Source organism: Lactuca virosa, chromosome 1, assembly GCF_052849685.1.
Source record: "Lactuca virosa cultivar CGN04683 chromosome 1, Lactuca_virosa_CGN04683_v6, whole genome shotgun sequence".
NCBI classification, from domain to species: Eukaryota; Viridiplantae; Streptophyta; class Magnoliopsida; order Asterales; family Asteraceae; genus Lactuca; species Lactuca virosa.
Genome location: NC_136426.1, coordinates 169,494,535 through 169,517,356, shown reverse-complemented (window position 1 = coordinate 169,517,356; position 22,822 = coordinate 169,494,535). Strand labels below are relative to the sequence as shown.

Here is a 22,822-nt window from a genome sequence, read left to right as displayed (position 1 = left end):
AACTGTGTGGGTCAGGCTTGGGAGCCTGGTGAGCACATAGAGTTTTCAACCCACAATAAATAAGTTTATTAATTTCCTCAACCAACAATAACCCGATTACCCGTTCCCGTTATCCTCACATTACGTCCCTAAAACACCTATCATAAGGGACCTAGCCTAAGGATCAACATCGGGATGGACACTACTTCCAAGGGGTTTCCTAAGCAATAAATGTCCTAAAGGAAACCATGAGGGGGATGGAGTACACCGGTGAACACATCGTTCACAAACACCTACATGTTGAGCAGTTGAGCAGTTGTAGAAAATCTAGTGGACAAGATGACAAAGGAACAGTTAGAACTCAAGAATGATAATGACAATACGGCATTTTGTTTAGCAGCAGCCGGTGGAAATGTCAAAACTGTTATGACTATGTTGCAAAAGAACGGGACCCTTGGGGATATCCCAGGCAGTAATGGAATGATGCCACTCTATATGGCATCTTTATTTGGAAAACATGAAATGGTGAATTATCTTTATAATAAATCTAGGGAGATGCATGGAGATTGTTGGACAGATAAGAATCGCAGTTGGGTTCTACAGAAATGCGTGGAAGCTGATCAATATGGTATGTAGTTGTTGCTCCTTTCTTGTTGTTCTATAAATGTTTTCATATGTGCTTCTGTTAAAAAAAAGTTGTATGATATTTGTTGCGTTTGATGTAATACTTTCCCTGATTAAATGTTAAAACAAATTATGTAGATATTGCATTGAAAATAGTGTCCCGATGGCCATTGCTAGCAAAAAGTGGGATTTTACTTGGAGTTTTGGCTCGAAAACCTGACGCATTTAAGGGGATAAAACCGCATTTTATCTGGCGAATCATATGTCCAAGTGAAAATCTCTACTCTTATATTTTGCTTATCAACTCATTTTTATCCATCTATTTGATTTCTTATTTGGTTGTGGGTTTCAGTTTTGGCGTTGATTCATGTGAAGGTTGGGCCTTCTGAAAAAGCAACTGATGCCATGGAATTACTAAAAATTATTTGGTCAGAAATTGTGAAATTATCCAAGGATGAAATCAGTGGTATTATCAGAGGGCCAGCTGACCTACCAACAAATAGTGGAAAGGAAAAGGAAGATGTCGAGCAACTTCTTGGGTCCATCTTGGAAAATGTTGCGAAGATGCCCACAAGAATTCATAACCTATGGAGTAGAAGGCAAGGTGATCAAGAAGTAAAAGGTGTAAATCAAACATTCTCTTCACGTGTACTATTTGTCGCTGCAGAGATGGGAAACACTGAATTTCTAGTGGAGCTCATTCGGCAATATCCAGATTTAATATGGAAGACAAATGACAACGAGCAAACTATATTTCATGTTGCTATCTCACATCGTCATGAGGGTATCTACAATCTTCTACATGAGATTGGCTCGATGAAAGATATGATAACACCTATGAAGGATCGGAAAGGAAATAATATGTTACATTTAGTTGGGAAGTGTGCGAAGAAAAAGAGACTTCAAGTAATTTCAGGGGTTGCTTTGCAAATGCAACGAGAGTTGTTGTGGTTCAAGGTATTTCTTTCTCTCTAAGACATTAGCTCTCTCTTTACATCTCTGTACTTTCGTCTTTCATACAACTAGAAGTTATTACTTAAGTTGCTTCTACTCTATCATCCAAGAATAGCTAAAATTGTTTTAAAATAGAACGTTTCAAAATGGACAAATATTTAACCTTTCTTTTGTTTACGTAGGAAGTAGAAGGTATGATTCCTCCTTCATATCGAGAAAGGAAGAACAATGATGGTTTAACACCACATGAACTAGTCAGCAAGGAGCACAAAGACCTACTTGCTTCAGGTGAAAAGTAGATGAAAGAGACAGCTAGTCAAAGTATGGTGGTGGCAGCTCTTATAGCTACCATTGTTTTTGCAGCAGCGTTTACAGTTCCTGGTGGTTATAATCAAACTAATGGTGTTCCTATGTTCTTTCATAAAAGATCTTTCATAGTATTTGTCATATCGGATGCCATTTCTTTGACATTCTCGTCCGTTTCACTCCTAATATTTTTATCTATCCTCACATCTCGCTATGCTGAAGATGATTTCTTGGAATTATTACCCAAAAGGCTGATGAGAGGCCTTACAACACTCTTCTTTTCTATCGCAGCCATGATGGTCGCTTTTAGTGTTAGTTTTTTCGTCCTTTATCAAAACATGATATGGATACCTATTGTTATCAGTGCAATTGCTTCCATACCGGTTATTTTATATGCTAGACTTCAGTATGATCTTCTGGGGGATGTTTATAACTCAACGTATACTTCTAAGAATCTCTTCAAGCCAGAAAAGCTAAAGATTTACTATCAAAATCCAAAGCACTAACTGTAACATTCATTTCAAGATGTACGATTGTTATGTCTTAGTTTGTATCGGTTGCGAATCTATATATGATATGTGAATGATTAATATTTTTATTGCCAATTGTTATGGAAGCAAGAAAACAAGCAAAGAAAAAGCCAGCCAATGAATTTACGTGGTGTGATCGATTTGACCTATGTTCTTCAGTAATAGAAGTAAGGTGTGGCCGGTGTTCGACAACAACTTTACTGGGTCAGCACCAAGTCCATTTGGCGACACCACATAACCCAAAAAGTGAACTTAACTATTAAAAAACACATTTAGCAGGGTATTACGTGTTGTGGGCTTAAGAAAAAAAGATGCATATGTATTATGTATTATATGGTTGTTATTGCCTTATTGCCTATTAGATAAAGAAAAAAAAATGCATGAACTTGGAACGCAAGGTTATAAAAACCGCCATTGGCTTGTATGACGGATAAGAAAATCGATTAAAACTAAGGCCATCGACAATGCATTGAATTTTATAGAGCTCAATGGATTGTCACGTCATGTTCTACATTCCATACAACTCCATCAATATTTTTCCTACAATGTATATTGAACTCTATAAAGTTTAATAGAAACTTACAAAAAAGCTAATTTATAGTATGTAATTAAGATTAGAAAACTTTTCTTTTCCCCATTGAAGAGTTCAAGTGTCATTGAACTTCAAATCTATTGAATGACAAGATGACATCTCACTATGATAGAGTTTATCTATTGAATAACAACTAGACTTATCACATCATTCAACCGTCTCATTGAACTCACCATTATTGATGCTCTAAGAATGTTCATTAATTAGTATTATAAAGTTATTAGTGATTTTCTGATTTGGGCCATCTTTGGCCCTTTAACCTTATACCTAGGTTTGACGTTTCAAATTTTCTATTTATATTATTTTTCTTTTTCTTTTGTAATGGTACTCTTTTTTATGATTCAATAATGAAATTCTAGCAATATTTTGTTCATTAATTACATGGTATCAGAGTCGTATTCAGTATGTCGTTTATGATTGTTGGAAGCGAGTTGTACGTAAAGTAGCGGCATTCCGCGTTTTGAAAAATTTGATGAATTTGGTATGTCTTTCTGATCTACTTATGTACTTGGTTTGTTTTGTTTTGTCAGAATTGTTCGAGAGTTCCAATTATTGTTGGTATTCGTTTGATTTTGTGGTTTTTCGACTTTTTTTGAGCCGCGATTTAGGTTTTGCCACCACAAAATTAACCTTTTCGTCGATATCTTATTGCTATCCATCAATATTTTTCCTACAATGCATATTGAATTTTATAAAGTTTAATAGAAACTTACAAAAGCTAATTTATAGTATGTAATTAAGATTAAAAAACTTTCATTTTTCCCATTGAAGAGTTCAATTGCCATTGAACTCCAAATCCATTGAATGAGAAGATGACATCTCACTATGGTAGAATTTTATCTATAGAATAACAACTAGACTTGCCACCTCATTCAACCATCTCATTGAACTCACCATTGTGGATGCTCTAAAAATGTTCATTACTTAGTATTATAAAGTTATTAGTCTTTCTCTGATTTGGGCTATCTTTGGCCCTTTAGCCTTATACGTAGGTTTGACCTTTTAGATTTTCTATTTATATTGTTTTTCTTTTTCTTTTGTAATTGTACTCTTTTTTATGATTCAATAATGAAATTCTCGCAATATTTTGTTCAGTATTTACATGGTATCAGAGCCATATTCGGTATGTCGTTTATGATTGTTGGAAGTGAGTTGTACATAAAGTTGCAGCATTCCGCGTTTCGAAAATTTTGACGAATTTGGTATGTCTTTCTAATCTACTTATGTATTTGGTTTGTTTTGTTTTGTAAAAATTGTTCGAGAGTACCAATTATTGTTGGTATTCGTTTGATTTTGTGGTTTTTCGACTTTTTTTGAGCTGTGATTTAAGTTTTGCCGCTGCAAAATTAACCTTTTATTCGATATCTTATTGGGATTTTATTTTCAGCCCGCGATTTAAGATCAGAGCACCGTTTCGTCGCTATCTCGTCGTGCCGTTATTTTCAAGCCGCAATTTTTAAACAGAAAGTTTTTTTCGTTTTGGTTATTGTTAGAAATTTAGTTCGGTTGTTACTGCTGATATTTGTCGATTTTGAAGTGTTGGTATTCAGTTTGACTGTTGTTGTTCATTATTGCTTTCGACGGTTTGATTTGGTCGTTTGTTGTTGGTTTGGGGTTATTGCTTGATTGTTTAATGTTAATATGGATGCAAATGATAGACCAGTTCGAAAAGTTAATTTTGATGAATGTGCTTACTACACACAGAAGAACCATTAGAAGTTTCAGTTCTCATTGTTTTTGAACAAGGCAAAACAACAACACGGTAGATCATTTGGAATGTTTCAGTCATTGTTTCACCCTACAATAGAAACTAATGTTCAAGCTACCACTACGTCATCTTCTGCGTTGGATGCTCAAGTTCTTAAGTAGTTCAGGCAGTTCCTTGCTCTCAATTATGCAACTATGGTTGCATCTGCATCTCATTCAAGTCTTTCCTCATCCAGTACTACAAGTACTCCTTCATCTTTATGGATCTTGGACTCTATTGCATCTTATTATATGCCACTTTACTTGTCATCCTTTGTGTCTTTATCTTATGGATCGTCCATTTTAGTCTTGTCAGCCAGCTCTTCACCTATTCCTAGAAATGGTGTTGGTTCGGTTGTCACTCCTTATGTATCTCTTAATGATGTTTATTATATTCCCACACTTGCTTTAAGTCTTGGCTCAGTTAGTCAATTGTGTAAATCTGGTTATTGGGTTTTCTTTTCCGATTCTGTTTGTTGTGTTCTTGATTCTTACTCTCAGAGATTGATTAGGACCAACCATAATTTAGGAGAACTATATGTTTAAATCAACTCAAAATGTCTGATGTCACTGCCAGTAGTGTTGATTTTGTTGGATTAGGTGTCTAAGCCCATAATTATTTTTGATATGTACTTGATTTGATTATGAGCATGGTCATTTTGGGTTGCCTTCACTCATGCAACTTGATAGGATGACAAGAGGAGAGAGAGTAGGATTTATTATTTGAATAATAAATTAGTACTCGAAATGGTTTTATTAATATATTACAAGATTATTATATTATTTGGAAATCATATTATTCAATTAGTAATGATTGGAAATTAATTTGGAATTAATTTGATGGTCAAAAGAGACTTATTAAATTAAGGGGACTGATATTGCAGTTAATTGTTAGTTGCTAGTTGGGCTATGGACTCCTAAAAGAAGGGATGGACGAAATCTATGGGAAGCCCATATAGATTTCGTCCAAGGGGCCTTCTAGAAGGGTTCCATGGGTTACATAAGGCCTAAGCAGAGAATTACAGTTTCCACCTAAAACCCTAGCAGCGTGTGTGGTTAACTGGCGCACTAATATGGGACTAATGAAGGATGGCAATGGGTAGCTCGTAGATTATCATAGATCAATGGAGCGTGTATGGTTAACCGGCACATTGATTGGGTGATAAACGTCTTCAAGAGTACCAAGCTAATTTGCATGGTTATTCACACCTTGTTTGTGATCCTCGGCATCCCAGTCACAAACTTGAAGGGCATAATCGAGATTAAACATACCATTGAAAAGTTCAATGAATCTCAAAAGATCTAGGAATTTCAATTCATTTAAAACCTAATGTTCTTTTTCGTTTTTCATGGTGGAAATTGGTAAATCGTCATTTACCTACCTTCAAATATTTTACAATTGGATTACGGCATCCCTATTCCGAATTGTGGAATATTGTGTTGGTTCCTAGCCTTAATATTTCATTTGGGTGTTATATTAAGGACTTAAATCAACTAACTTGAATTTCTCCCTTTTGTACATGTCAAATTCTAACAACTATGGTCTTCCCGAATCTTTTGGAAAAAGCTTTCCTCATGTAGATGATGTTCCACGATTGGATCGTGGAAATGGAAATCATACTTCACTTCCTCCACCTCCTCCAATAATTCTTCCTAACCCATGTGTTCGAAGACTTGAAAAGTTCAAGGTCATTCAAGCCCTATTGACAAGCAAACACGAAGATGGAAAGTCTGTATGCGCTCACGTCTTGGAGATGAAGTTGCATATTGACAAGCTAGGGATGTTGGGTGTCGTTATCTCCAGGAAGCTGGCTGTTGACTTGGTTCTTCAATCACTTCCTAAGTCATATAGTGAGTTCATTAATGATTACTATATGAAAGACCACAACGTGACCCTTATCGAACTTACCTATTTGCTAATTGCTGCTGAATTAGCAATGATTTGGCGTACTGGTCAAGCAAATTCGTCTGGTAGATCAATCTCCCAAACTTCCATGGAAAGGGATCGGCCAATGTCAAACCGTTTGACCACCTGGTAAAGAGAAAGGCTAAGTCTGAGATTGTCTCGTGTGCTATTCCGAAAGAGTCCGTTTGTTTTAATTGCCAAGAGAAGGGGCATTGGTTGCGAAGTTGCCCTGACTACCTGAGAGATCTAAGAGATGGTAAAATCAAATTGTATGGTTCTACTTCAGGTAAAAGTCCACTATCTAACTCTGTTAAATTCCTATTTGTTGATTCTTAATACATGATGTGATGAGATTGCATTTTGATGTTTTGTAGGATCAAAGAAAAGAAAGGAACCTTAAAGGAAGAGTGAGCTGAGTCTGATCGCGAAGAGATGGATTTCTATCGCATGGTTCGATGATCGGATTTTTGAGCTGCTACTTAGGAGTTATGATAGATTGCTTAGGAATATTTAGTAACATAGTTTTCATTTGTAATTGCGTTGTAAGGACTAGTTTTTCCGCACTTTTATAAATAAAGAAAAATTTTGATTTGTCTTATTTTATATTTCCTTGCAATGGCATTTGTGAAAATTGATGTTTGTATTGTTAGCAATATTGAAAGTGGATGTGATTCTTAGTTATGCTATTTGTGGTAGTGTCAGGAATTTACCAAATAAGGAAAGATTCTCATCACCCAAGTTTCAATTGGACAAAAACTTGGAATCATGCGACTTGCATTGTATGATGAATGAGAGCCTTCATCTTTGGGAAATTAAGACTAATTCCTTGTTCACATATATATGTGAGTCAAGTGAAGGACTAGTGGATCTAGTACACATTGTTGTGCACTGGTCAAGTCCACCACAAAGAACGATAAGACCATTCGTCATGATTTACTAAAAGTTTAGTAAACATGGTTATGCTTACAAGATTAAGTGTAATTATGAATCATTGTAAAAGTTTTCAATGTATAGCAGAACGGATGAGAAGAATCAATTAGGCAGAAAGATAAAAGTTTCTCCAATCTGAAAAGAAAGGAGAGTACTTAAGTATCGTGTTTTATGATCATCTTAGTGATTATGAAACCATATCACAATCGATCCTCTAAGGACACCTTAGTGCATTAGTATGGCTAAGAAGAGGAATTCCTCTGAAATGGTTAAATCAAAAGGTGAATCATACTTCATTCCAAAACCGAGTCTTAGTGTCATACTCCAAGATTGTGACTTGAGTGACAAAATCTTAAGGAGGTTTATAACGTACCCTCATCAAATGAAGAGTAGAAATGTTTCTTACTCTTGCACATTTGAAATTGGTAAGTTGTCATGTCTTGGATAAGACAAAGACCAACTAGGACCAATTGTGGGAAGTGTTTGTCTTGATAGGAATCCGCACCGACTCTTGAATATTTGTTTGTCAAGGAATGTTTCTTGACAAGAGAATCTTATATGTAAAGAGGTCAGTGGGAGTCTTAATGGTCTTGAATAGCTTCAGGAACTAATCAAGAATAAACCTATTGTCTATCACTAGCACACGACTTGAGGTTTGTAACCTATCGTGTTGACATATTCTTGTTTATGTGCGATTCCAGTTGAGCTGACTATGCATGTGAGTTCTACGAGTTCTCAATTGATTGCATAAAGGAAAAACACCTTGATCAATGAAAGAACATTGATCTGTATGGGTGAGCTGCTGAACAATTTGGAAGACATGGTAGGCCCTTGTGCTACTAAATGGCAAGAAATTAAGATTGGACAAGTTCAGTCCATATGAGTTTGGATTTGTCACAAACATTGTCTTATGATCATGGTTATGACAAATTCACATGGATAGGAACACATACGCCATAAAATCTAAGTAGTAAGGTTTCTCTCCACTTCATGAAAATGATTGTGAGGAAACTCTTTCACTAAGTGGGTTTTAAGGAGATAGTTGTTGTGTAAATTGCGTTCTCAAATTCGATTATGATTACAACATCCCTCTTCATAGTTCGAATTGTGAGAAATGGCAAATAGTCTGAACATTCGGGACTTATAGGTGTGGGTTATGAATTAGTTTAGACACACATATGAGCTTTCTAATGAAAGGTGTATGGGCTTGAGAAGCTTAGATAAAGTCTTATCGAAGAATCTTGTATCAGAAATATGAACTTTGGGAAAAAAAAGTCAATAAATATTGATTTCTAGAAGTCCAGCTGTTTTCGGGGTACATGTCAAAGCTAGTGGGAGCATAAGTGTTATGCTGGTAATTATTAGGCTAGTGGGAGCATAATTATTATGATAAGTATTGCAAAGTAGCAATACCATTTATAGGAAACAAAGTTTTGATTTGCAAAGTTGCAGAGTTTGAAAAGTTGTTTCGCTATAGTGAGGGAGAGGATACTTATACTTTATTTCGAATCTAAAAGTTTAGATTGAAGTATTAATTGAACTTAGTCATGGACATATATGAATATCATGTTGAAATGTTTTAACAATGAGAATTCTATATAAGGAAATATTATAACAAGAGACTGGTAAGTATCATGTATTTATGTACGACATTATGAATCGTATCCCATACGCTTCGGGTATAGGATCGATTGCATATCCTATAATATTCGATTGTTCTGTCTTTTCGAAATGCCCGGGGAATTAAGAGGGAAAAGAGACTAGAACAAGATATGACTAAGGTAGTTAAACAACTGTTAAGGACAATTTAAGGTTCGCTAAGGATTGGTTGCTTATGTGTAACATCCCCCTCTGGCACGTATCACAATATTGTCCGCTTTGGGCCACTCGGCACGAGGACTTCCCAGGGGGTCACCCATCCTGGTACTACTCCCGCTCGAGCACGCTTAACTGCAGAGTTCTTATGGGATCTGCTGCCCTCACGGCTTTAAAACGCGTTGTGACAAGGAAGGTATCCACACCACTTTTAAGGTAATGCTTCGTTCTCCTTCCAAGCCGATGTGGGATCAGATCTAACCCACTTTCACCCCCTATTATAGGGTTCGACGTCCCCGTCGAACACATCGACCCGTGCCTTGGCTCTGATACCATTTGTAACATCCCCATTTTCACGGCCAGAAAAGACCGATTTTGTTTATGCTTTGTTTAAAAATCAGAGTAACATTTTAAATAAAAGTGTTGCGGAATTTGTTCCCAAAATAAATTATGATAAAGATTTATCAAAGCATTTCCGTAGAAATGTATTTCATTAAAAACCTCGGGATGTCATGTTCGATACAGATCAAAAGCATAAACAGTACAATATAAGCCTTACTACATTTATTCATATCTACAGGCCTATATCCGTAATCTCTCATCCCAAACATCATATCTATGCTCGTGCGCCACTACCTGTAATACAAGAAACTGAGTGGGTCAGGCTTGGGAGCCTGGTGAGCACATAGGGTTTTCAACCCACAATAAATAAGTTTATTAATTTCCTCAACCAACAATAACCCGATTACCCGTTCCCGTTATCCTCACATTACGTCCCTAAAACACCTATCATAAGGGACCTAGCCTAAGGATCAACATCGGGATGGACACTACTTCCAAGGGGTTTCCTCATCAATAAATGTCCTAAAGGCAACCATGAGGGGGATGGAGTACACCGGTGAACACATCGTTCACAAACACCTACAGGTTGCGAGCCTGCTAGCGTTCCACTGGACTGTCTAGAAGAGTCCGTGGTCGTCATCCATACTCCGCTAGATGACATAATCAACAACAACAACATCGAGGCCTCTCATCATTTTATCACACATCGTCTTATTACATCTACCCATGTTTTACCCCAACATTTTCGTAGATATAAAATATATATACAGTTTAAATTATTTAAAACATGTATAAAAATCTTTCATCAGCATAGGCAGCAAGTATTCAGATAATATGCACACATAACACGTAATTAATATAAAATACTTCATATCTATGTGTAAGATGAAAGTAACTATGCACTCACTTGATAAGGTGATGATTCTGCCCTTGAACAGCGCTTTGTTATCTCAAAAACAATTATCCCTCGATAAAACAGCGAGTTTTTCTTTAAACCGGGCTTCTTGTGGGCAGAGCTTCAGCTTGAATGGATAGAGAGAGTATAGAGAGTGAAAGAATGAGTTGAAGGTGTGAAGAATGAGGCAGCCCCGAGCCTCAATTTATAGTGCTCTGGGTGCTCCACTAGTGCTCCACTACCTGCTTAGTGCTCCACTACCTGCTCCACTAACTGCTTAGTGCTCCACTACCTGCTCCACTAATTGCTTAGTGCTCCACTACTTTCATTTAGACTCTGTCGGCTAATTCTCGACCGATCTTAAATTTAACAGTAGGAGGAGATTAGACTGCTAAATGACTGCGAAGAATTCGTAACTCCTTCATACGGACTCCGTTTTCGTCTGTCTTTTTATCATTGAGTTCCTATTAATGAGATCTTCAACTCTCATTTAGGTCGCGTAAGCCAAAAACCGCTCGAACTAAAATTCGAGTTTCGGGCTGTACACTGCTAAGCCGAAACTTTGAAAAATCATAACTTCCTCATACGAAGTCAGATTTGGGCGTTCTTTTTATGGATTTTCTTGGTTTAACATATACTACAACTTTGGTTTAGATCACTAAGGCTAAAAGTCGCTCCATCGTAAATTCACTATTTACGCTTCCCGGTGCCGTGCCGGTTTTGCCATAAAAACTTCGGCGGGTCATAACTTCTTCGTTATAAATCGGATTTCGGCGTTCTTTATATCCCTGGAATCCTTGTTTCAACCACTACAACTTTATGTAAAGATATCAGACTTATTTCACACTTCAATTTTGACGCTTATTTTTATTCTTTATTAATTATACATTTATAATTAAATAATAAGCACATAAATACACATAATTCACATAATACTCAAATATTTCATCTTTATTACTTCAAAATGAGTTACAATAGTTGACCTAGACTATTACATCGTCTAAAAATGCTTAGCCCCGAAACCCGGGCGTTACAATTAAAGTGAGTAGTACCAGGATGGGTGACCCCCTGGGAAGTCCTCGTGCCGAGTGGCCCAAAGCGGACAATATTGTGATACGTGCCAGAGGGGGATGTTACACATAAGCAACCAATCCTTAGCGAACCTTAAATTGTCCTTAACAGTTGTTTAACTACCTTAGTCATATCTTGTTCTAGTCTCTTTTCCCTCTTAATTCCCCGGGCATTTCGAAAAGACAGAACAATCGAATATTATAGGATATGCAATCGATCCTATACCCGAAGCGTATGGGATACGATTCATAATGTCGTACATAAATACATGATACTTACCAGTCTCTTGTTATAATATTTCCTTATATAGAATTCTCATTGTTAAAACATTTCAACATGATATTCATATATGTCCATGACTAAGTTCAATTAATACTTCAATCTAAACTTTTAGATTCGAAATAAAGTATAAGTATCCTCTCCCTCACTATAGCGAAACAACTTTTCAAACTCTGCAACTTTGCAAATCAAAACTTTGTTTCCTATAAATGGTATTGCTACTTTGCAATACTTATCATAATAATTATGCTCCCACTAGCCTAATAATTACCAGCATAACACTTATGCTCCCACTAGCTTTGACATGTACCCCGAAAACAGCTGGACTTCTAGAAATCAATATTTATTGACTTTTTTTTCCCAAAGTTCATATTTCTGATACAAGATTCTTCGATAAGACTTTATCTAAGCTTCTCAAGCCCATACACCTTTCATTAGAAAGCTCATATGTGTGTCTAAACTAATTCATAACCCACACCTATAAGTCCCGAATGTTCAGACTATTTGCCATTTCTCACAATTCGAACTATGAAGAGGGATGTTGTAATCATAATCGAATTTGAGAACGCAATTTACACAACAACTATCTCCTTAAAACCCACTTAGTGAAAGAGTTTCCTCACAATCATTTTCATGAAGTGGAGAGAAACCTTACTACTTAGATTTTATGGCGTATGTGTTCCTATCCATGTGAATTTGTCATAACCATGATCATAAGACAATGTTTGTGACAAATCCAAACTCATATGGACTGAACTTGTCCAATCTTAATTTCTTGCCATTTAGTAGCACAAGGGCCTACCATGTCTTCCAAATTGTTCAGCAGCTCACCCATACAGATCAATGTTCTTTCATTGATCAAGGTGTTTTTCCTTTATGCAATCAATTGAGAACTCGTAGAACTCACATGCATAGTCAGCTCAACTGGAATCGCACATAAACAAGAATATGTCAACACGATAGGTTACAAACCTCAAGTCGTGTGCTAGTGATAGACAATAGGTTTATTCTTGATTAGTTCCTGAAGCTATTCAAGACCATTAAGACTCCCACTGACCTCTTTACATATAAGATTCTCTTGTCAAGAAACATTCCTTGACAAACAAATATTCAAGAGTCGGTGCGGATTCCTATCAAGACAAACACTTCCCACAATTGGTCCTAGTTGGTCTTTGTCTTATCCAAGACATGACAACTTACCAATTTCAAATGTGCAAGAGTAAGAAACATTTCTACTCTTCATTTGATGAGGGTACGTTATAAACCTCCTTAAGATTTTGTCACTCAAGTCACAATCTTGGAGTATGACTCTAAGACTCGGTTTTGGAATGAAGTATGATTCACCTTTTGATTTAACCATTTCAGAGGAATTCCTCTTCTTAGCCATACTAATGCACTAAGGTGTCCTTAGAGGATCGATTGTGATATGGTTTCATAATCACTAAGATGATCATAAAACACGATACTTAAGTACTCTCCTTTCTTTTCAGATTGGAGAAACTTTTATCTTTCTGCCTAATTGATTCTTCTCATCCGTTCTGCTATACATTGAAAACTTTTACAATGATTCATAATTACACTTAATCTTGTAAGCATAACCATGTTTACTAAACTTTTAGTAAATCATGACGAATGGTCTTATCGTTCTTTGTGGTGGACTTGACCAGTGTACAACAATGTGTACTAGATCCACTAGTCCTTCACTTGACTCACATATATATGTGAACAAGGAATTAGTCTTAATTTCCCAAAGATGAAGGCTCTCATTCATCATACAATGCAAGTCGCATGATTCCAAGTTTTTGTCCAATTGAAACTTGGGTGATGAGAATCTTTCCTTATTTGGTAAATTTCTGACACTACCACAAATAGCATAACTAAGAATCACATCCACTTTCAATATTGCTAACAATACAAACATCAATTTTCACAAATGCCATTGCAAGGAAATATAAAATAAGACAAATCAAAATTTTTCTTTATTTATAAAAGTGCGGAAAAACTAGTCCTTACAACGCAATTACAAATGAAAACTATGTTACTAAATATTCCTAAGCAATCTATCATAACTCCTAAGTAGCAGCTCAAAAATCCGATCATCGAACCATGCGATAGAAATCCATCTCTTCGCGATCAGACTCAGCTCACTCTTCCTTTAAGGTTCCTTTCTTTTCTTCGATCCTACAAAACATCAAAATGCAATCTCATCACATCATGTATTAAGAATCAACAAATAGGAATTTAACAGAGTTAGATAGTGGACTTTTACCTGAAGTAGAACCATACAATTTGATTTTACCATCTCTTAGATCTCTCAGGTAGTCAGGGCAACTTCGCAACCAATGCCCCTTCTCTTGGCAATTAAAACAAACAGACTCTTTCGGAATAGCACACGAGACAATCTCAGACTTAGCCTTTCTCTTTACCAGGTGGTCAAACGGTTTGACATTGGCCGATCCCTTTCCATGGAAGTTTGGGAGATTGATCTACCAGACGAATTTGCTTGACCAGTACGCCAAATCATTGTTAATTCAGCAGCAATTAGCAAATAGGTAAGATCGATAAGGGTCACGTTGTGGTCTTTCATATAGTAATCATTAATGAACTCACTATATGACTTAGGAAGTGATTGAAGAACCAAGTCAACAGCCAGCTTCCTGGAGATAACGACACCCAACATCCCTAGCTTGTCAATATGCAACTTCATCTCCAAGACGTGAGCGCATACAGACTTTCCATCTTCGTGTTTGCTTGTCAATAGGGCTTGAATGACCTTGAACTTTTCAAGTCTTCGAACACATGGGTTAGGAAGAATTATTGGAGGAGGTGGAGGAAGTGAAGTATGATTTCCATTTCCACGATCCAATCGTGGAACATCATCTACATGGGGAAAGCTTTTTCCAAAAGATTCGGGAAGACCATAGTTGTTAGAATTTGACATGTACAAAAGGGAGAAATTCAAGTTAGTTGATTTAAGTCCTTAATATAACACCCAAATGAAATATTAAGGCTAGGAACCAACACAATATTCCACAATTCGGAATAGGGATGCCGTAATCCAATTGTAAAATATTTGAAGGTAGGTAAATGACGATTTACCAATTTCCACCATGAAAAATGAAAAAGAACATTAGGTTTTAAATGAATTGAAATTCCTAGATCTTTTGAGATTCATTGAACTTTTCAATGGTATGTTTAATCTCGATTATGCCCTTCAAGTTTGTGACTGGGATGCCGAGGATCACAAACAAGGTGTGAATAACCATGCAAATTAGCTTGGTACTCTTGAAGACGTTTATCACCCAATCAATGTGCCGGTTAACCATACACGCTCCATTGATCTATGATAATCTACGAGCTACCCATTGCCATCCTTCATTAGTCCCATATTAGTGCGCCAGTTAACCACACACGCTGCTAGGGTTTTAGGTGGAAACTGTAATTCTCTGCTTAGGCCTTATGTAACCCATGGAACCCTTCTAGAAGGCCCTTTGGACGAAATCTATATGGGCTTCCCATAGATTTCGTCCATCCCTTCTTTTAGGAGTCCATAGCCCAACTAGCAACTAACAATTAACTGCAATATCAGTCCCCTTAATTTAATAAGTCTCTTTTGACCATCAAATTAATTCCAAATTAATTTCCAATCATTACTAATTGAATAATATGATTTCCAAATAATATAATAATCTTGTAATATATTAATAAAACCATTTCGAGTACTAATTTATTATTCAAATAATAAATCCTACTCTCTCTCCTCTTGTCATCCTATCAAGTTGCATGAGTGAAGGCAACCCAAAATGACCATGCTCATAATCAAATCAAGTACATATCAAAAATAATTATGGGCTTAGACACCTAATCCAACAAAATCAACACTACTGGCAGTGACATCAGACATTTTGAGTTGATTTAAACATATAGTTCTCCTAAATTATGGTTGGTCCTAATCAATCTCTGAGAGTAAGAATCAAGAACACAACAAACAGAATCGGAAAAGAAAACCCAATAACCAGATTTACACAATTGACTAACTGAGCCAAGACTTAAAGCAAGTGTGGGAATATAATAAACATCATTAAGAGATACATAAGGAGTGACAACCGAACCAACACCATTTCTAGGAATAGGTGAAGAGCTGGCTGACAAGACTAAAATGGACGATCCATAAGATAAAGACACAAAGGATGACAAGTAAAGTGGCATATAATAAGATGCAATAGAGTCCAAGATCCATAAAGATGAAGGAGTACTTGTAGTACTGGATGAGGAAAGACTTGAATGAGATGCAGATGCAACCATAGTTGCATAATTGAGAGCAAGGAACTGCCTGAACTACTTAAGAACTTGAGCATCCAACGCAGAAGATGACGTAGTGGTAGCTTGAACATTAGTTTCTATTGTAGGGTGAAACAATGACTGAAACATTCCAAATGATCTACCGTGTTGTTGTTTTGCCTTGTTCAAAAACAATGAGAACTGAAACTTCTAATGGTTCTTCTGTGTGTAGTAAGCACATTCATCAAAATTAACTTTTCGAACTGGTCTATCATTTGCATCCATATTAACATTAAACAATCAAGCAATAACCCCAAACCAACAACAAACGACCAAATCAAACCGTCGAAAGCAATAATGAACAACAACAGTCAAACTGAATACCAAAACTTCAAAATCGACAAATATCAGCAGTAACAACCGAACTAAATTTCTAACAATAACCAAAACGAAAAAAACTTTCTGTTTAAAAATTGCGGCTTGAAAATAACGGCACGACGAGATAGCGACGAAACGGTGCTCTGATCTTAAATCGCGGGCTGAAAATAAAATCCCAATAAGATATCGAATAAAAGGTTAATTTTGCAGCGGCAAAACTTAAATCACAGCTCAAAAAAAGTCGAAAAACCACAAAATCAAACGAATACCAACAATAATTGGTACTCTCGAACAATTTTTACAAAACAAAACAAACCAAATACATAAGTAGATTAGAAAGACATACCAAATTCGTCAAAATTTTCGAAACGCGGAATGCTGCAACTTTATGTACAACTCACTTCCAACAATCATAAACGACATACCGAATATGGCTCTGATACCATGTAAATACTGAACAAAATATTGCGAGAATTTCATTATTGAATCATAAAAAAGAGTACAATTACAAAAGAAAAAGAAAAACAATATAAATAGAAAATCTAAAAGGTCAAACCTACGTATAAGGCTAAAGGGCCAAAGATAGCCCAAATCAGAGAAAGACTAATAACTTTATAATACTAAGTAATGAACATTTTTAGAGCATCCACAATGGTGAGTTCAATGAGATGGTTGAATGAGGTGGCAAGTCTAGTTGTTATTCAATAGATAAAATTCTACCATAGTGAGATGTCATCTTCTCATTCAATGGATTTGGAGTTCAATGGCAATTGAACTCTTCAATGGGAAAAATGAAAGTTTTTTAATCTTAATTACATACTATAAATTAGCTTTTGTAAGTTTCTATTAAACTTTATAAAATTCAATATGCATTGTAGGAAAAATATTGATGGATAGCAATAAGATATCGACGAAAAGGTTAATTTTGTGGTGGCAAAACCTAAATCGCGGCTCAAAAAAAGTCGAAAAACCACAAAATCAAACGAATACCAACAATAATTGGAACTCTCGAACAATTCTGACAAAACAAAACAAACCAAGTACATAAGTAGATCAGAAAGACATACCAAATTCATCAAATTTTTCAAAACGCGGAATGCCGCTACTTTACGTACAACTCGCTTCCAACAATCATAAACGACATACTGAATACGACTCTGATACCATGTAATTAATGAACAAAATATTGCTAGAATTTCATTATTGAATCATAAAAAAGAGTACCATTACAAAAGAAAAAGAAAAATAATATAAATAGAAAATTTGAAACGTCAAACCTAGGTATAAGGTTAAAGGGCCAAAGATGGCCCAAATCAGAAAATCACTAATAACTTTATAATACTAATTAATGAACATTCTTAGAGCATCAATAATGGTGAGTTCAATGAGACGGTTGAATGATGTGATAAGTCTAGTTGTTATTCAATAGATAAACTCTATCATAGTGAGATGTCATCTTGTCATTCAATAGATTTGAAGTTCAATGACACTTGAACTCTTCAATGGGGAAAAGAAAAGTTTTCTAATCTTAATTACATACTATAAATTAGCTTTTTTGTAAGTTTCTATTAAACTTTATAGAGTTCAATATACATTGTAGGAAAAATATTGATGGAGTTGTATGGAATGTAGAACATGACGTGACAATCCATTGAGCTCTATAAAATTCAATGCATTGTCGATGGCCTTAGTTTTAATCGATTTTCTTATCCGTCATACAAGCCAATGGCGGTTTTTATAACCTTGCGTTCCAAGTTCATGCATTTTTTTTTCTTTATCTAATAGGCAATAAGGCAATAACAACCATATAATACATAATACATATGCATCTTTTTTTCTTAAGCCCACAACACGTAATACCCTGCTAAATGTGTTTTTTAATAGTTAAGTTCACTTTTTGGGTTATGTGGTGTCGCCAAATGGACTTGGTGCTGACCCAGTAAAGTTGTTGTCGAACACCGGCCACACCTTACTTCTATTACTGAAGAACATAGGTCAAATCGATCACACCACGTAAATTCATTGGCTGGCTTTTTCTTTGCTTGTTTTCTTGCTTCCATAACAATTGGCAATAAAAATATTAATCATTCACATATCATATATAGATTCGCAACCGATACAAACTAAGACATAACAATCGTACATCTTGAAATGAATGTTACAGTTAGTGCTTTGGATTTTGATAGTAAATCTTTAGCTTTTCTGGCTTGAAGAGATTCTTAGAAGTATACGTTGAGTTATAAACATCCCCCAGAAGATCATACTGAAGTCTAGCATATAAAATAACCGGTATGGAAGCAATTGCACTGATAACAATAGGTATCCATATCATGTTTTGATAAAGGACGAAAAAACTAACACTAAAAGCGACCATCATGGCTGCGATAGAAAAGAAGAGTGTTGTAAGGCCTCTCATCAGCCTTTTGGGTAATAATTCCAAGAAATCATCTTCAGCATAGCGAGATGTGAGGATAGATAAAAATATTAGGAGTGAAACGGACGAGAATGTCAAAGAAATGGCATCCGATATGACAAATACTATGAAAGATCTTTTATGAAAGAACATAGGAACACCATTAGTTTGATTATAACCACCAGGAACTGTAAACGCTGCTGCAAAAACAATGGTAGCTATAAGAGCTGCCACCACCATACTTTGACTAGCTGTCTCTTTCATCTACTTTTCACCTGAAGCAAGTAGGTCTTTGTGCTCCTTGCTGAATAGTTCATGTGGTGTTAAACCATCATTGTTCTTCCTTTCTCGATATGAAGGAGGAATCATACCTTCTACTTCCTACGTAAACAAAAGAAAGGTTAAATATTTGTCCATTTTGAAACGTTCTATTTTAAAACAATTTTAGCTATTCTTGGATGATAGAGTAGAAGCAACTTAAGTAATAACTTCTAGTTGTATGAAAGACGAAAGTACAGAGATGTAAAGAGAGAGCTAATGTCTTAGAGAGAAAGAAATACCTTGAACCACAACAACTCCCGTTGCATTTGCAAAGCAACCCCTGAAATTACTTGAAGTCTCTTTTTCTTCGCACACTTCCCAACTAAATGTAACATATTATTTCCTTTCCGATCCTTCATAGGTGTTATCATATCTTTCATCGAGCCAATCTCATGTAGAAGATTGTAGATACCCTCATGACGATGTGAGATAGCAACATGAAATATAGTTTGCTCGTTGTCATTTGTCTTCCATATTAAATCTGGATATTGCCGAATGAGCTCCACTAGAAATTCAGTGTTTCCCATCTCTGCAGCGACAAATAGTACACGTGAAGAGAATGTTTGATTTACACCTTTTACTTCTTGATCACCTTGCCTTCTACTCCATAGGTTATGAATTCTTGTGGGCATCTTCGCAACATTTTCCAAGATGGACCCAAGAAGTTGCTCGACATCTTCCTTTTCCTTTCCACTATTTGTTGGTAGGTCAGCTGGCCCTCTGATAATACCACTGATTTCATCCTTGGATAATTTCACAATTTCTGACCAAATAATTTTTAGTAATTCCATGGCATCAGTTGCTTTTTCAGAAGGCCCAACCTTCACATGAATCAACGCCAAAACTGAAACCCACAACCAAATAAGAAATCAAATAGATGGATAAAAATGAGTTGATAAGCAAAATATAAGAGTAGAGATTTTCACTTGGACATATGATTCGCCAGATAAAATGCGGTTTTATCCCCTTAAATGCGTCAGGTTTTCGAGCCAAAACTCCAAGTAAAATCCCACTTTTTGCTAGCAATGGCCATCGGGACACTATTTTCAATGCAATATCTACATAATTTGTTTTAACATTTAATCAGGGAAAGTATTACATCAAACGCAACAAATATCATACAACTTTTTTTTAACAGAAGCACATATGAAAACATTTATAGAACAACAAGAAAGGAGCAACAACTACATACCATATTGATCAGCTTCCACGCATTTCTGTAGAACCCAACTGCGATTCTTATCTGTCCAACAATCTCCATGCATCTCCCTAGATTTATCATAAAGATAATTCACCATTTCATGTTTTCCAAATAAAGATGCCATATAGAGTGGCATCATTCCATTACTGCCTGGGATATCCCCAAGGGTCCCGTTCTTTTGCAACATAGTCATAACAGTTTTGACATTTCCACCGGCTGCTGCTAAACAAAATGCCGTATTGTCATTATCATTCTTGAGTTCTAACTGTTCCTTTGTCATCTTGTCCACTAGATTTACAAACTTTTCTATCTGTTTGCTGCTTTTCGCAGATGCTGCAATGTGAAGTGCAGTATCATAGTTTTCGCTTATAGCATATCCTACCAAATCTAGATCTTGGTGTTTGTTAAGGATGTCTCGAGCAGCTTCCCAATCACCTTTGATTGATGCATTATAGAGAGGAACGCAAATGCTTAGGTACTGCGCTCTATTACCTATTAAGTAATAATCAAAAGATTAATAATGATAAGTAAACAGATAATGGCATCATGCTCAATATAAAAGTTTACCAAGTAGATCTCGAATAGGTAGGTTCCGAATTATTGTTTTTGTTCTTGATGGTTGTGGTCGTGGTGTTGCAACTCCTTGGGCCGTTGTGCTTGTGGGTTTCATTTCTAGGAGTCCTTAATTACTTCACCTGCATACTCACATATTAGTAATATGAAGCGAAAATGGACACCATGAAGATAGCACTTGGTGTGGTTGAAACTAATTCAAATCATAATTAAGAGGAATTTGCACTTACAGCGTCCTTACGAATGTCTCTGAATTAATGCACAGTAGGAATGAGGAAGACATGGATTTATATATGCAGATCTTGATGTACTTAGTCGGTAACTCATAGTCAACGCTTAAAAAAAATAGAGCCTATCTCAATAGATCTGAAATAGAGGTATAATGTTAGGTATATAATTTGAAAGCTGTCAAGTTAGTGGGAAAACATAAATGAAGTGTCGACGTTTCCATATATCCTCTGTAATACTATAATTTAAAGTTTCCATAATAATAAAATAAATATTGAAAGTTGCATAATTAAGTTTTTTCATATAGTTTGAACGACATAGCTAAAACAATAATAAAAAAATTGTTATTACCAAATTACATTAACAAAAGATATTACCTAAATAATCCTTTTGCAGAACTATTTAAAATCCACATGCTCAAAATAAAAATAAAAGTAAGTGGTAATTATTGTTTTTCTTAATCTGTATGAATCTTGTCTCTGAACAACAATTTTGGGACGGAGGGAGTAATAAAAATGAAAGCGAAATAGATGGTGTTAAGTTCATAAAATCTTAAAATCATACAAGCCAAAAATGATATCAATCATACTTAGATTTATCTTAAAGATTGTATTGGGATTTTAGGATCCCAATTAAGATTTTAAAGTTTTATCCTCATCTCATCCTACCTCTTTAGTATTTATTAATTATTATATTATAGAGCCTCAAAATTTATCCATTTAAATTGAAATCGTTCATCGCAGGTTGCAAGAAGTGTTATAGAACATCATCATTTCATCCATTTATCTCAAATTAAAAGGAGCAGAGTCAGCAATTGGCTGTCAGATTTCGTCCCGCAACTAGAATAAGATCGCTTCGGGGGTCACTGTGATGTGGCTGAATGTAGAGCAGCCCGCCCTTACAGCCTTTGATCAGTAGATTATTTAGAACTTCGGAAGATGGTCAAGGTAGCTTGCTTCCAAGCCACTGCACTAAATGCGCATGTAGTCATATTGTCGGCCCACAATGCCTCTGTTCTGTCATGACACTCATATTTCTGCTTAAAATGTTTCTTTCTAAATATTATGATTTAAAACAAGGGGAATCATTATAAACACTTAAGAAGTTAAAATGAATTCTGTTATTGATGTCTTAATCAACATCTATTTAAAATGGGATACCTCACAAAAAAAGACTTTAAACAAATTTAGAGATTAGTTTATTTTAGTAAAAAAATTCGATTTCAATTTGATCTAATCTTATTATGACAATCTTGCAAAAATGTAAAACACTATTTAAAATGGGATACCTCACAAAAAAAGACTTTAAACAAATTTAGAGATTAGTTTATTTTAGTAAAAAAATTCGATTTCAATTTGATCTAATCTTATTATGACAATCTTGCAAAAATGTAAAACGATCTTAGCTAAAATCTCGTTCATGAAAATCTTTATTAAAGTTATTAGAAATTCTTTATTA

The 22,822-nt window shown here is 35.6% G+C and overlaps 2 protein-coding genes and 1 pseudogene across 2 annotated transcripts; 1 reads left to right on the top strand and 2 right to left on the bottom strand.

Annotated features, from left to right (window-relative positions):
• Positions 1-318: 318 nt before the first annotated feature.
• On the top strand, positions 319-2,468 carry LOC145123776 (uncharacterized; annotated as a pseudogene).
• Positions 2,469-18,693: 16,225 nt separating this feature from the next.
• Positions 18,694-21,489, bottom strand: LOC145161081 (uncharacterized). The gene is made up of 6 exons (XM_079080522.1): positions 21,367-21,489; positions 21,131-21,258; positions 20,555-21,055; positions 20,289-20,420; positions 19,602-20,206; positions 18,694-19,422 (listed from the first exon to the last, which is right to left on the bottom strand). The coding sequence occupies exons 2-6, from the start codon at positions 21,231-21,233 to the stop codon at positions 19,306-19,308; spliced, it is 1,458 nt and encodes a 485-aa protein (XP_078936648.1). The 5' UTR covers positions 21,234-21,258; positions 21,367-21,489; the 3' UTR covers positions 18,694-19,305.
• Positions 18,793-19,305, bottom strand: LOC145123767 (protein ACCELERATED CELL DEATH 6-like). Its single transcript, XM_079058978.1, has one exon. It carries the CDS (start codon positions 19,303-19,305, stop codon positions 18,793-18,795), a length of 513 nt encoding a protein of 170 aa, XP_078915104.1.
• Positions 21,490-22,822: the final 1,333 nt, after the last annotated feature.

Excerpts from the sequence above, each read along its gene's own strand:
- LOC145123767 (XM_079058978.1), bottom strand. The coding sequence starts at position 19,305 with ATGAAAGAGACAGCTAGTCAAAGTATGGTGGTGGCAGCTCTTATAGCT.
- LOC145161081 (XM_079080522.1), bottom strand. The coding sequence starts at position 21,233 with ATGAAACCCACAAGCACAACGGCCCAAGGAGTTGCAACACCACGACCA. Across the intron at positions 20,207-20,288 it reads CTGGCGAATCATATGTCCAA|TTTTGGCGTTGATTCATGTG; the intron begins GTGAAAATCTCT and ends TGTGGGTTTCAG. Across the intron at positions 19,423-19,601 it reads GGGAGTTGTTGTGGTTCAAG|GAAGTAGAAGGTATGATTCC; the intron begins GTATTTCTTTCT and ends TTGTTTACGTAG.